Source organism: Lithobates pipiens, unplaced genomic scaffold (genome assembly GCF_037356315.1).
Source record: "Lithobates pipiens isolate NorthernLeopardFrog02 unplaced genomic scaffold, aLitPip1_a1.2 Scaffold_23, whole genome shotgun sequence".
In the NCBI taxonomy this organism is placed as follows: domain Eukaryota; kingdom Metazoa; phylum Chordata; class Amphibia; order Anura; family Ranidae; genus Lithobates; species Lithobates pipiens.
Window position 1 is genome coordinate 336249588 of NW_027507785.1, and position 14351 is coordinate 336263938.

The 14351-nt window shown below is 47.2% G+C and overlaps 1 protein-coding gene across 3 annotated transcripts in view; it reads left to right on the forward strand.

Annotated features, from left to right (window-relative positions):
- ZSWIM5 (zinc finger SWIM-type containing 5) overlaps positions 1–14351 on the forward strand; it is a 134264-nt gene that overhangs the window by 89832 nt on the left and 30081 nt on the right. For all 3 annotated transcript variants that reach the window (XR_013262144.1, XM_077450799.1, XM_077450800.1), the window contains exons 4-5: positions 3475–3625; positions 9762–9935. Coding sequence is in view for 2 of the 3 variants with exons in the window: in XM_077450799.1 (XP_077306925.1) it covers positions 3475–3625; positions 9762–9935 (325 nt within the window). In the remaining variant the exon portion in view is untranslated. The remainder of the gene's footprint in view (positions 1–3474; positions 3626–9761; positions 9936–14351) is intronic.

Below are 14351 nucleotides of genomic sequence, written 5' to 3' on the forward strand. Positions count from 1 at the left end.
CGTAGTTCTGAATGGACAGTGGGGGGGGTTGGGTGATGAGCGCTCTTGTAGTTCATTAACAAGTTGTGCAGCTTGTAAACAGTCACTCCATATGGGAGGTATGGGGGCTTGTCTGCAGGAGCCTGACGTTGCACCCCCGATCCACTGATTACAGGTGCAATACTCTCCAGGCTCCTGAAGGAAAAAAAATAATAGATGCACTTCAACCCGACCCCCCCCCCCCCCCCCCCCCACACACACACAAAAAGATATATGCATTTATTATTTTTTTTTTTCTTAAAAGGTGAACTTAGTCTTTAACCTGTTACCTCCTGCTTAACAGGGGTTAAGGGGGGGGCTTTAACCACTTAAGGACTGGGCCTATTTTTTTTTTGCTAGAAAACTACTTTGAACCCCAAACAATATATATATATATATATATATATATATATATATATATAATATTATTTTTTTTATTTTTATTATTATAATTTTTTTATTATTATTCAGACACCCTAGTCAATAAAATGGCGATTTTTGCAATACCTTTTCCCAACCTATTTGCACAGCGGTCATACAAATGCAATTTGTTTGGAAAAATTAAATTTTTTTACTTAAAAAAAAAATAAGAAAACAGTAAAGTTCAATTTTTTTTTTTTATTTTATGAAAAATGTTACGCCGAGTAAACTGACACCCAACATGTCACACTGCAAAATTGCGCCCACTCGTAGAATGGCGACAAACTTTGACACTTAAAAATCTCCATAGGCGACGTTTAAAAATGTCTACAGGTTGCATGTTTTGAGTTACAGAGGAGGTCTAGTGATAGAATTATTGCTCTCACTCTAAAAATCGTGGTAATACCACACATGTGGTGCGAACACCGTTTACGTCTGCGGGCACAACTTGCATATGTGTTCGCTTCTGCATGTGAGCACAGCAGGACGGGGATCTTTACATTTTTTTTTTGGATCACTTTTATTCCTATTACAAGGAATGTAAACCTCAATTGTACACACAATTGTATCAAAAAAAGTATGACAGGTCCTCTTCATTAGATTGTGAGATCCGGGGCGTCAATGAAACCTCACATCTCATATTTACACTTAAATGCAATAGAAAAATAAAAAAAATATATATTTTTTTCCCCTTGAAGACTATTGGCCAGTAGTGACGTTTGATGTCGCTTCCGTCATCCAATGGAATAGAGTCGAGTGGCGACCATCTTTCCCTCACTCGACTTCCAGCCTCACAGGGGAAAGGAATCGGATTGTCTTCACTACCGACAGCTCCGGTCAGCGGCGGAAATGACCTGGAAGTAGAGCTGCACAATTAATTAAAAAAAAAATCGTGATCTCGATTCAACCCCTCTGATGATCTCTATTGCAGAGTTTGCTGATTCTTTCATATAACAAGTGGAGATACTTATCTGCTCACTCAGCTGTCAAAAGAAAACATCCAGGCAGTCTGCCAAGTTTTTAATAGGAAATATTGTAACTAACTCTTCCTCCTTAGATCAAAGGGATAAACTTCAGTGTGTAAATAAAAAATCCAGTCTGCCGAGTTTTTAAACAACTTGTAAATGCAGGAAGTTTAACCACTAAATCTTTTTCTGACACTTGTTTCTTAAGTCAAAATCAATATTTTTTTTTTACTAGAAAATGACTTGGAACCCCCAAAAAGTATATATATATATATTAGCAGAGACCCTCAGGAATGAAATTACCGCAATATGTTTAAATGTGATAGATGATGTTAAGTCGCGAGAATCGTGAGAGAATCGAGATCCATCTTCAATGCTCATTTTAGCCAGAATCGTGCAGCTCTACCGGGACGCAGCTCTCGGTCTGGACTAATGATCATTAGCTGACTCCGGATCATGTGACTACTGTGACAACCAATCAGTGTTCTCATGATTGCCAATCCTTCCCGCAAACAACCCAACCATCAAATATTTCCTGTGTCCCGGGGCTCTTGTTTAACCCTTTTGCTACCCGGGGGGGGGGGGGGGTGGTGTGACGGACGGACTTTTTGTCCCCAATGTGATGGAGGGAAAAAAGTTAAAGTAGAACTATAGGCAATTTTTATGACATTTTGGATGGAGTAAGCGAGGGTTGTATTCTCTGTCACATTTTTCTTTCTTCACCATCTGTGTCCTATTGAGGAGATTTCCCTTCACTTCCTGTCACATAGCTTTTCAATGATAATGGTAAACAGAGGAGAGACAGAGAGAGGGTGAATCTCCCTAATGGGGGGCACAGACAGCAATAAACACTGACAGGGGGTCTAATCCCTCTCCCCTCCATCCAAAGCAAATGATGCCGATAGTTATACTTTAAGTAAAACGATTTTTTAAATAACAAATTTAAGTGAAGCCCAAGCACATAAAATCCCCCCCCCCCCCCCCCTCCAAACATAAAACATTTTTGGGGGGGCGACTACACATGAAAACGCTTGTTGTGATACACGTTACATATCACCGCGCATGCCGGAGTGTGAGCAATAATTCCAGCACCAGACCCCCTCCCTAACACTAAACTGATGACCTATAAGGGGCTTTCACAGCCTGACCTATGGAAAATATCGGGGGCTGAAGTTTGTGGCAGTCTCCCGGGCGCACACAAATTTAAGTGACGTGGCCTGTCGGGTATCTATTTACTCGGTGTGACCTCGTCTTTTAGATTTTACAAATAAATGTGGTCATTTATTGCGCTTTAGTGTCTTTTTTTTTTTTTACTAAAACGTTTGCGTTTCCTAGACCTTTACGGTAATATCGCGTGCCATACAGAATTGTAGCTACCGCTGTTTTATTCTCGGGGGTGTCTGCTCTCAGAAAATGCATTATGTTTTTTGGGGTTCATTTAGTTTTCAGGCCTAAAATGATTTTATAAGCATGGGGCGCAGAAAAACCCACAAAAAAAAACGGCTCTGGCAGCGAAAGGGTTAAAGCCAACAATTATATTCTCACATTGGTGTTTTATTTCATTAAAGTGATCCCCGGTGATCCTGCCACAAATATTCCTGGTCAGCCCCTTCCTGTCATAGGGTGACAACACTTTGTCGCTGTGGTCCTGCGTGATCCACGGTTGTCACCATTAGGATACCCGTCCTGAGAAATGGCTGGTGTGCATTTAGACATGAAGTGGCAGCAAAGAGGGTGCAGGAGATCTGCAGCACACCGAGGTGTAGCAAAGGAGGAGAAAGGGTTAAAGCAATGTAAAAAAATAAATTGTCCGATGTTTATTGGGCACAGTGCAGAGAGCAAACCAGTGCAGTCCGGTGGAGGGGGTGGATGTGACAGCCACATAAAGGGGAACGCCGGGTCATGGCTCTGTTATTTTAGGGTGGTGTCGGGGGAGGTCAGCTCTTTGTTGGTCTCAGTGTCCATGTTTCCTGTCCCGGTGACTACGCAGGAAGTGAGGGGGGAAGGGCGAGCCTCTGGTGTTCCGATGCAGCGGGAGTGCTGGTTTTAATGATGGCGTCTGTTCCCCCAGGTGCGAGAGATGCTGCGGATGAGAGATTCCAATGGCGCGCGCATGCTGACCCTGATAACGGAGCAGTTCATGGCGGACCCCCGGCTGGCCCTGTGGAGGCAGCAGGGAAGCGGAATGACGGATAAGTGCCGGCAACTTTGGGATGAGCTGGGTAAGTGTCCCTGGAGAGTTCTCTGGGGATTAGGAAGAAACCGGAAATCAATGTTCCCATCTAGAGAACGCGTATCAATAATCAGCCAATCATAATGTATCAATCATCAGCCAATCGTTATTCAATTAAAGTTCTCTCTCCCTTATAGTGGCCGAGTGTTTGTGCTGAACTCCAGGCGTGGATATTGTAATATAATTACATTGTTTCAGAAATGATCTATATTCCATACCTGGACGATGCCCCTAGAAGCTGGAAATCACCATAATAGACATCCCTACTATATTCCTCCTACGCCCCTACTGCAGTCCTACTATACTCTTACTACACCCCTACTATATCTCTACTACACCCCTACTATATCTCTACTACACCCCTACTATATCTCTACTACACCCCTACTATATCTCTACTACACCCATTCACTCGAGGCGTTCCTCGCCGCTTACACCCGTCCACTTGAGGCGCTCCTCACCGCTCACACCCGTTCACTCGAGGCGCTCCTTGCTGCTCACACCCGTTTCACTCGAGGCGCTCCTCGCCGCTCACACCCGTTTCACTCGAGGCGCTCCTCGCCGCTCACACCCGTTTCACTCGAGGCGCTCCTCGCCGCTCACACCCGTTCACTCGAGGCGCTCCTCGCCGCTCACACCCGTTCACTCGAGTGGCTCCTCACCGCTCACACCCGTTCACTCGAGTGGCTCCTCACCGCTCACACCCGTTCACTCGAGTGGCTCCTCACCGCTCACACCTGTTCACTCGAGTGGCTCCTCACCGCTCACACCCGTTCACTCGAGCGGCTCCTCACCACTCACACCCATTCACTTGAGGCGCTCCTCACCGCTCACACCAGTTTGCTCCTCGCCGCTCACACCCGTTCTCGAAGCTCTCCTCGCTGCTCACACCAGTTCACTCGAGGCGCTCCTCACCGCTCACACCCGTTCACTTGAAGCGTTCCTCGCCACTCACAGCCGTTCACTCGGGTGGCTCCTCACCACTCACACCCATTCACTGGAGGCGCTCCTCACCACTCACACCCATTCACTGGAGGCGCTCCTCGCCGCTCACTTGAAGCGTTCCTCGCCACTCACACCCGTTCACTAGAGGCGCTCCTCACCACTCACACCCATTCACTGGAGGCGCTCCTTGCCGCTCACACCTGTTCACTCGAGGTGCTCCTCACCACTCACACCCGTTCACTCGAGACACTCCTCACCACTCACACCCGTTCACTCGAGGCGCTCCTCACCACTCACACCCGTTCACTCGAGGCGCTCCTCACCACTCACCCGTTCACTCGAGGCGCTCCTCACCACTCACCCCCGTTCACTCGAGGCGCTCCTCACCACTCACGCCCATTCACTGGAGGTGCTCCTCGCCGTTCACACCCGTTCACTCGAGGCACTCCTCACCACTCACCCGTTCACTCGAGGCGCTCCTCACCACTCACCCGTCCACTCGAGGCGCTCCTCACCACTCACCCGTCCACTCGAGGCGCTCCTCACCACTCACCCGTTCACTCGAGGCGCTCCTCACCACTCACCCGTTCACTCGAGGCGCTCCTCACCACTCACCCGTTCACTCGAGGCGCTCCTCACCACTCACCCGTTCACTCGAGGCGCTCCTCACCACTCACGCCCATTCACTCGAGGCGCTCCTCACCACTCACGCCCATTCACTCGAGGCGCTCCTCACCACTCACGCCCATTCACTCGAGGCGCTCCTCACCACTCACGCCCATTCACTCGAGGCGCTCCTCACCACTCACGCCCATTCACTCGAGGCGTTCCTCACCACTCACTCCCATTCACTCGAGGCGCTCCTCACCACTCACGCCCATTCACTGGAGGCGCTCCTCGCCGTTCACACCCGTTCACTCGAGGCGCTCCTCACCACTCACACCCGTTCTCGAAGCTCTGCTCGCCGCTCACACCCGTTCACTCGAGGCGCTCCTCACTCTTCACACCTATTCACTTGAGGTGCTCCTTGTCCCTTACACCCGTTCAGTTGAGGCACTCCTCACCATTCACACACAGCACTGCCCAGACTGTTTCCCTTTAGGGATCGTTCACAAAGCGCTGTGTGGGAAGACGGTGAAGGGAGCTGCCGCCTCCTGGGGAATGTCATACACTCACAACACGGAACCCGCCGCTCCCAGTCACTGCAATGTGATTCGCTTGTGGTCTGTGAGTCAGGGAATGCTTCCATCTGACCCTTCTCACACAGTGATCTCCTTTAGAGTCCATACACCAATATCCGAGACCTTCCACTCCTGATTGGATTCCTGGACAGGAAGTCAGCTGTGTGTAGGAATAAATCTCTTTTATTGGAAATATATATATATATAATGTTCCAGTAAATGCAGAAGCGGCGTGCCGGAGAACTTCCTCCTCAATGAAATCTCTGCTGGGAAGAAGAAAGTTTTTTATGGGTAATAAATCCTGTGGGGGGGAGGGGAAGTTTAGGTTTGGTGATATTTATGTAGTTACATTTTAGGGTTGCACCGATACCGCTATCAGTGCCGATGCTAAACGGTCCCCCAAGTTCTCCCGCGAATGCTCCGATTCCTGAAAGCCGTACCTTCGGGTGGAACTCCGCTTTAAGCACCCCAAAAGTGGAACTTCCTCTTATTTGTCTCCTTCCCCCCTCCGGTGCTCACAGTGCCACATCTGGCACCTTTTGGGGTGGGGGGGGGGGATACTTGTCTATGATGGCCACAGCTGTTGATGTCAGTGCTAGGCTCCCTCCTCCTTCCCCCGCCGCCAGGCCAATAGGAGAGTGCAGCGGGTGCCTCGCACATGCGCAGTAGGGACTCGGCGTGAAGCAGTAATACTGCACTACCAGGTGGCGACAGCATGATGGAAAGATCAGCTGCGGTGCCGACAGCGCTGGACTCCAGGACAGGTAAGTGCCCGACGATTAAAAGTCAGCCGCTCCACTATGTGTACAGTAAGTGTAGCTGCTGGCTTTTAATCTTTGCAGCGGTGGGCGGAGCTCCGCCTTAAGTTGCGCACAATGTAACTCTGATTAAGGGGAAGTTTTTGTCACCCCCACATAGAGGTTATAATATTGATATCAAAGGCCATTTTTCCTGTCAGTCTTCAGATGTTCCTTATACAATGAAGTGCCCATGTGGGGGAGACGCCTCGGAAAATTAAAGATTGATGATTTGGGATCTAATTAGCCCTGGCAAGAGATTTTATAGAAGAGGGACATGCTGTGCCTCAGCTTAAAGCTAGTGAAAAAAAAAAAAATCTCCCTGGGAGGCAATATTATAATGTGTGGGGTGCATCACATACTAGCACATTATGAGAGACTTGCCTGAGAGCGCGGCCACCCAGAGAGCGAGACCCCCCCAGCGCCACGCTGTCACAGCTCAGGGGGCTTCTATCTTCCCCTGGTCTTCCTTCCGTGTTCCCAGGCCCACCGGCTACATGAGTGGCCGGAGGCGTGATGACATCACCCACCCCCTGCCTTTTATGGCACAGGTTCTGAAGGCCCAGTACTGTATCCCGGAGCCGGACCTTCAGAGCACATGTGACGGTGACGTCACCCCAACTGCATGCACTCTGAATATCTCCTACACAATGCAAGTCTAGCCACTTGCTGGCCCGCCCAGACCAATTTTCAGCTTTAAGCGCTCTCACACTTTGAATGACAATTGCGCGGTCATGTGACGCTGTACACAAATTCAATTTTCATCATTTTTTTCACACAAATAAAGCTTTATTTTGGTGATATTTATTTTTTGCTAAACAAACAAAAAAAGACAGAAATAAAAAAAAAATTGTTTCTTAGTTTGTTATAAAATTTGGCAAATGGGTAATTTTTCTCCTTCATTGATATTCGCTGATGAGGCTGCACTAATGGGCACAGATAAGGTGACACTTGTAGGCACTGATGGGTGGCTTTGACAGATGACACTGATGGGTGGCACTGACAGATGACACTGATGGGTGGCACTGACAGATGACACTGATGGGCACTGGTAGGCAGCACTGGTAATGACGCACGGATTAATTTATAGGCGGCACTGATAGGCGACACTTTGAGCACTGATGGGCGGCACTGTGAGGTGGCACTGAGGGGTGGTACTGTGGGCACTGGTTGGTGGGCACTGGTAGGTACCTTCATGATCGGGACCGATGTCCCTCTCGCAGCCGCTGTTGATTGGCTTTCAGCGCGAGAAGGAGAAATAGCTGATTACTGGCTATGCTTACATCACATGATCAGCTGTCATTGGCTGACAGCTTATCACATGGTAAGGGGTCGGGATCGACCCCTTACTCCATTCTGTGATCAGGCGAGTCTCCTAGACTCGCTGATCACAGAGCGTGCCATGTGTGCTGTGCCCCCTACAGGGGGGGCGCAGGCCGCTCGAGCACGTCCGCGGACGCCCTCCCGGCAAGTCCCCCCTGTAGTCTTTCGGTTATAGGACGGACGGCAAGTGGTTGAGGTGTTCCCAGTACCTACAGGAAAGCCTTATTATAGACTCACCTGTAGGTATAAGTGGTGTAACTGAGTTTACTACCACCACAAGTTTATGGTAATCGATGGGATACAAAAGAATAGAAGGGGAGGCAGCTGTGAATGATTGTTGAGGAAACATGAATGGATCTATGCTTTGGACACTCTGTACCCAGAGGGATTCAGGACTGGATTTGTATCTTTTCATATCATTTTTTTCTGGACATTTTTATCTAAATATCTTCATATTATTTTGCCATCTTTTATGAAATACTATTGAATGGTCTCTGTAGATATACTGAACTTTGATCCCGCAGTATCTTGTTTTATAGATTTTTATATAAATTCTTATATTTCCAATAATAGGTTAATGCTTGGATGCTTCTGACGAGATGTCGGGGGAGGGCACCAACCACCCTGACCACTTCCCCGCTCTGTGAATAATGAACATATTATGTAGATATTACCTTCATTTTGTGTTTATTGAATAATTTATTCCAAATGTTCCCAAAATGTATTTAAATGTGTATATTGAATGTGATCCTATCTGAAGGAGGGTGGTGTGATCGTGCTTTGCAATCCTCCGGACATGTTTGTATCATTTTATTTTCTTCAGAAAATGCTATGTGCAGCAATCCCCTAGAATATTTTCTATCTATAAATAAAATGAAAAGCGAAGGATTGCTGCACGTTGTTTATAATAAAAAAAAAAAAAAAAGTTACAAATAATGCATAATGTGTTCCATTTTAAATACAAAATAAACAGAACACATTATGTATTGTTTGTAACTTTTGTTTATTTAAATTTTAAATGCAGCAATCCTTCGTGTTTCTTATCTAATTCTTGCCCGTGGGAAGGCTTGATTGCTTTGCACTGGGAACGACCACCGTAGCACATTTCACCTTATCAATTGGAATATGCACAGTATCTGACAAAAGTAAGTACACCCCTCAGTGACATTTCTTCTCTCTTTTCATGTGACAACACTGAAGAAATGACACTTGTCTACAATGTAAAGTAGTGAGTGTACAGCTTGTATAACAGTGTAAATTTCCTGTCCCCTCAAAATAACTCTCAGTACACTCACTACTTTACATTGTAGACAAGTGTCATTTCTTCAGTGTTGTCACATGACAAGATAGGAGAAAAGACTTACAAACATGTGAGGGGGGTGTACTTACTTTTGTGAGATACTGTGTGTCTGTGTGTGTGTTACACACACAGTGTATAACATTGGTGTAAGTGTAAAACCCTCCACCCCTAAACTTCATCTTTCATACATTCATCAATCTTTGGAAGCATTGGTGGTTTGCATCAGATCTTTGAACTGATGGTCCTCCAGCTGGATTTGTTACTCTGATTGGTGGGTACAGAACTGGTTTTGATTGGCAGAATTGATGAACGAATCATCTGAATCAGCCAATCTTCCAGCTTTTGATTCTCCGGAATAGGTGCATTTCGGAATCGCTCGTTCTGCAATGAATATTATGCGGTTTCCTGGATTCAAACATTGCATAACCCTCGTTGGCTCGCCATGCAAATATTCTGGAGAGTGGAGAAGTGGTGAAGCAGCGATTTCTCTTGATTGGATCCTCCGCACTCATCAGATAAATGATGATAACTTATTGTTGCAGAAGTACTAAAACCCTGTGTGGTTGGTGTTCTCTCTAGGGGCGCTGTGGGTGTGCATTGTGCTGAACCCTCACTGCAAACCAGAGGAGAAGGCTGTATGGCTGCGGCAGTTGAAGAAGTGGAGCGATATGGACGTGTGCCCGCTGGAGGATGGGAATTATGGCAATGACCTCCCGAACATCACCAACGCACTCCCGCAAAGTAACGGTCATGGTGAGCACATGTGTTTTTTTTTGGTCTACACACACGGGGCGGGCCTGTGATAGGATCCAATCACTTCTGGACTAGCTGCGTAGGAAAGGCTGTGATGTCATCAACACTTCTTGTGAATTTGACAATACAGGACCTGGCTGAGGCGGCTCTGCGTCTTCCTCAGCAACAGATCCCTGCAATAGTGGGCGGCACAGTGGTGTAGTGGGCGGCACAGTGGTGTAGTGGGGCGGCACAGTGGTGTAGTGGGGCGGCACAGTGGTGTAGTGGTTAGCACTCTCGCCTAGCAGCAAGAAGGGTTGCTGGTTCAAATCCCAACCACAAACTACCTGCCTGGAGTTTGCATGTTCTCCCTGTGCCTGCGTGGGTTTCCTCCCACAATCCAAAGACATGCAGGGAGGTTAATTGGCTTCTGTCCAAAAATTCTCCTTAGTATATGAATGGGGACCTTGGATTGTGTCTCCCTGAGGGTAGGGAGCGATGAGAGTGCAATGTACAGGGATAGGGACAATTGTAGACACTCAGGTTGAACTGGAAGGACTGGTGTCTTTATTCATTCAGCCTTACTAACTATGTAATAGTGATCGATTGCTTAATGACAGCTATTTGATAAGAGCGAGCAGCCAATCAAGTTTAAGTTTCTCAAAGAAAAAAATTGTTAGTGGTTCTGAAATCAAAACAATCTTTACATGAATGCATTCCCGGCATTGACCACCTCACACAAGTACGCAGCCCCAGCATCTTTTTTCCATGGGGCCCCATATTTTGCGTATCTCCCTTTTGTGCAGCTCGCTCCCAGCGCAGAGACTGGGGTCTCACCAAGAGCCCCGTACTAACGATCGATTCCAGTGTCACCTGATCGCTGTGATAGCCTCTGATTGGCTTCCACGGTGATCAGTCACTGAAGCCCGCCCCCATGTTTTCTCTCTCTGTGAATGGAGGAGAAAGATACAATGTATCTCTTTCCTTGAAGAAAAAAAAAAATGTGTGTAAAAAAACAAAAAAATTAATAAATAAAATGAAAAGCAATACAAAAAAATACTTAGATCAAGGTTTGATCTAGTCAGTTCCGGGGTTAGTGTTTGGGTCAAAGGTCAGGGTCCCTATTTTTTTTTTTTTGGACAGCATTTTTTTTGTTTAATCAGTATCCGTGTCGTCGTGTTTCAGGTAGGATAAAAAAAATATGCAAAGTGCGCATTATTATTATTCCTGGGCTGTACTCCGGGTACAAACAACAACTAACGTACACATGTGTGGGATCGCTGCGATCGTCGGGAGCGGGAGAATTTTTTTTGGGCTGTTCTCTGGTGGAAGGTTATGGTAGTAGCAAGAAATATACAGCTAAATCTAAATAAATATATATTTTATTCCTTTTTTCAGGACAGTTTTCCTTTGACAATAAAAAATAAATCGGGATGTATCCGTTACCATTTACTACCAAATGAAAGCCCAATTTGTCCTGAAAAGGGCGGGATAATCCTCCTGGATACACAAAGTAGTTCTGATGATATGTACGGTTTTACTAACAAATGTCAAAGTTGCAAAATTGTGCTTCAGCATTAAGATTGGTTTTACCCTTTAGACCCCTTTCACACTGAGGCGGTTTTCAGGCGTTTTAGCGCTAGAAATAGCGCCGGAAAACTGCCTCCCATTCTCTGCAATGGGCGCTCTCACACCGGGGCGGTGCGCTTGCGGGACATTAGAAAAAGTCCTGCAAGCAGCATCTTTGGGGCAATTTGGGAGCGGTGTATACATCACTACCAAATTCCCCGCCCATTGCAATGAATGGGCGGAGCCTGAAAAGCGATTCGGAAGCACTGCAACACAGGAAATTTTAACCCCTTCTTTGGGGTTTAAAGCGCCCTGCTAGTGGCCGAAAAGTGCCGTTAAAACTGGTAAAGCGTTGCTAAAATGAGCGTCACTTTTCCGCTAACGGCCGGCGCTTTCAGTGTAAAAGAAGCCTAAGGGAGAAGCGGTTAATATCCAACGAATCCAAAACACTTAGCGGAACCCTCTCTGGGTCCAGCGCTGCTCACTTTTCGTGGTCTCGCAGGACACAGAGGCCGCAGTGGGGGCAGTCAGTCCAATCCTGGAGGGGGGGGGGGTGTGGCTGAGGCGCACTGTGTGTCTATGGACTCGCACTGTCTTGCTCAGGAGTACGCCCCCCCCATAGCGATTCACTTGCTTTGCTGGTGAATGCAAGAGAGGGGGATCCTAGAGCGTCTGCAGAGGACCCTAGAAGAGGAGGATGGGGGCAGCTCTGTGCATTACCATTACACAAAGCAGGCAAGTATAACCTGTTCCCCTTTAGAACCACTAAAGTTAATGTATTAATGTATTAAATAAGCTAACCCCCCCCCCATCCCCCGTTATTCCTCCAGTCTTTCTCACACTGCTGTGTTGGTGTGAAGTGAGTGCAGCGTTATCTGGGAGTCAGACCTATGGAAATGTTGCCGTCGTCGTGTTATTTTCTGTCTGTAGAAAACCAAATTCATCTCATCCCAAAGAGGCCCTGTCATCGTGCCCCCCCCCCCCCTCCATTCTCACCTTATTGGTGCCCCCTCTGTTCTCTGCAGCCAGCACTGGAATGATTGGTGTGCAGAGACATCGCTCCCCCAGTGAGGAAGAAAGAAAAGAATAAATCAAATGAGAAAAAAAGATACATTTTTTTTTATCGCCCCCCCCCCCCCCCTGTCCACGTGCTCGCGCAGCAAAGATAATGCATACATAAGTCACACATATGAGGTATGGCCGCGATCGTCAGAATGAGAGCGATAATTCTATCACTAGACCTCCTCTGTAACTCTAAACTGGTACATTTTTTTTTTTTTAAAGTGCCATCTATGGAAAAAAAATTTATATCAGGAAAGGCCTATGGAGATTTTTAGGTACCGTAGTTTGTCGCCATTCCACGAGTGTGCGCAATTTCGAAGCGTGAAATGTTGGGTATCTATTTACTCGGTGTAACGTCTTTCACATTATACAAAATAATTGGGCTAAATTTACTATTTAGCTTTTTTTTTTAATTAATTCATGAAAGTGTCTCCCCCCCCAAAATGCGTTTGAATGACCGCTACGCAAACACTGCGTGATATAAAATATTGTAACCATCACCATTTTATTATCTAGGGTCTCTGCTAAAAAAAAGATAAATATAATTTTTGGGGGTTCTAAGTACTTTTCTTGCAAAAAATACGGATTTTAACTTGTAAGCAACAAATGTCAGAAATGGGCCTGGTCATGGAAGGGTTAAGTGGCATGTTGGGGGGCACAGCTGACCAGTTGTGTGCACAGTGCAGCTCACACCCCCCCACTTGTCTCCTCCGCCCCACCCCCATTGTTATTCAGAAGTGGAGATGTGTGAATTGTGGATAATGTTGGTTTAGCTGAGAGCCGCTCTGCGCCCCGACCCGTTCTTTGCCCCCTCCTGATCGTCTTGATGAGCGGCACAAATCAGCAGCTGCAGCGTCGTTCGGGGCTCTTGTTCCTGATTGCCCCGCACGCCGGCCTCTTACCAGGAGGACAGGAGGCTGATTAGAGGCTCGGGATTGGATTCTCCGCCCAACTTCCCCACCGTCTAAATCTTCCACTCAGACAATACTTGTTACGTGAGCGAGGACGCGGGGGCGTGAGCGGGCGCCGCGCCATCTCTACCACCTACTTATACACGCAGGAAAGAGGAGGAGGGGAGCTTTTCTGAGACTTCAATTTGGACAACATGCTTGAAAAATAAAATAACACCCCCCCCCGATGTGCGCCTAAAAGCTCCGCCCCTCCCCCTTCAGTCTTGCACCGTTATTCCGGCTCCTCTCCTGATCACTCGTTAAAGTGGTGTTGTCACCAAAAAATAAAAAATGGTTTAAAATTCTTTAAAAAAAATAAAAATAATAATAATTGGAAAAAAAAAAAATGTACTCACCTCTAAATACCTGTTGTTAGGGGGTCCCTCGTAGTCTGCCTTCTTCATTGCCCGGGCTGGTGACATCACTTCCCCTCGCACCGCACAGTCACCTGGGACCTGTCACGTGTCCCAGGTGACTGTGCGGCGTATCACGGCGCCCTGCACCGCTCGCGCATGCGCAGTAGGTGCCCGGCTGTGAAGCCACAGCCGGGTGCCCACAGTACGAATGACGGCGCCGCGAGCGGAGCGGGGAACGAGGGGGGGGCTTCGTTCCCCCCGCATCGCTGGACCCTGGGGCAGGTAAGTGTCCGATTATTAAAAGTCAGCAGCGGCAGTATTTGTAGCTGCTGACTTTTATTTTTTTTTTTTTAGGGGGCACTGGCATAATTTGTGATAAAAACATCTTTGCCATTCTGAAGCTTCCCTCCAACCACTTGGCATATTATTTTATATATACTAGGATTCTGTACTTACCAAATACACTTCAGAAATCTCCCTCTGCTGAGTCTGGCTGCCGC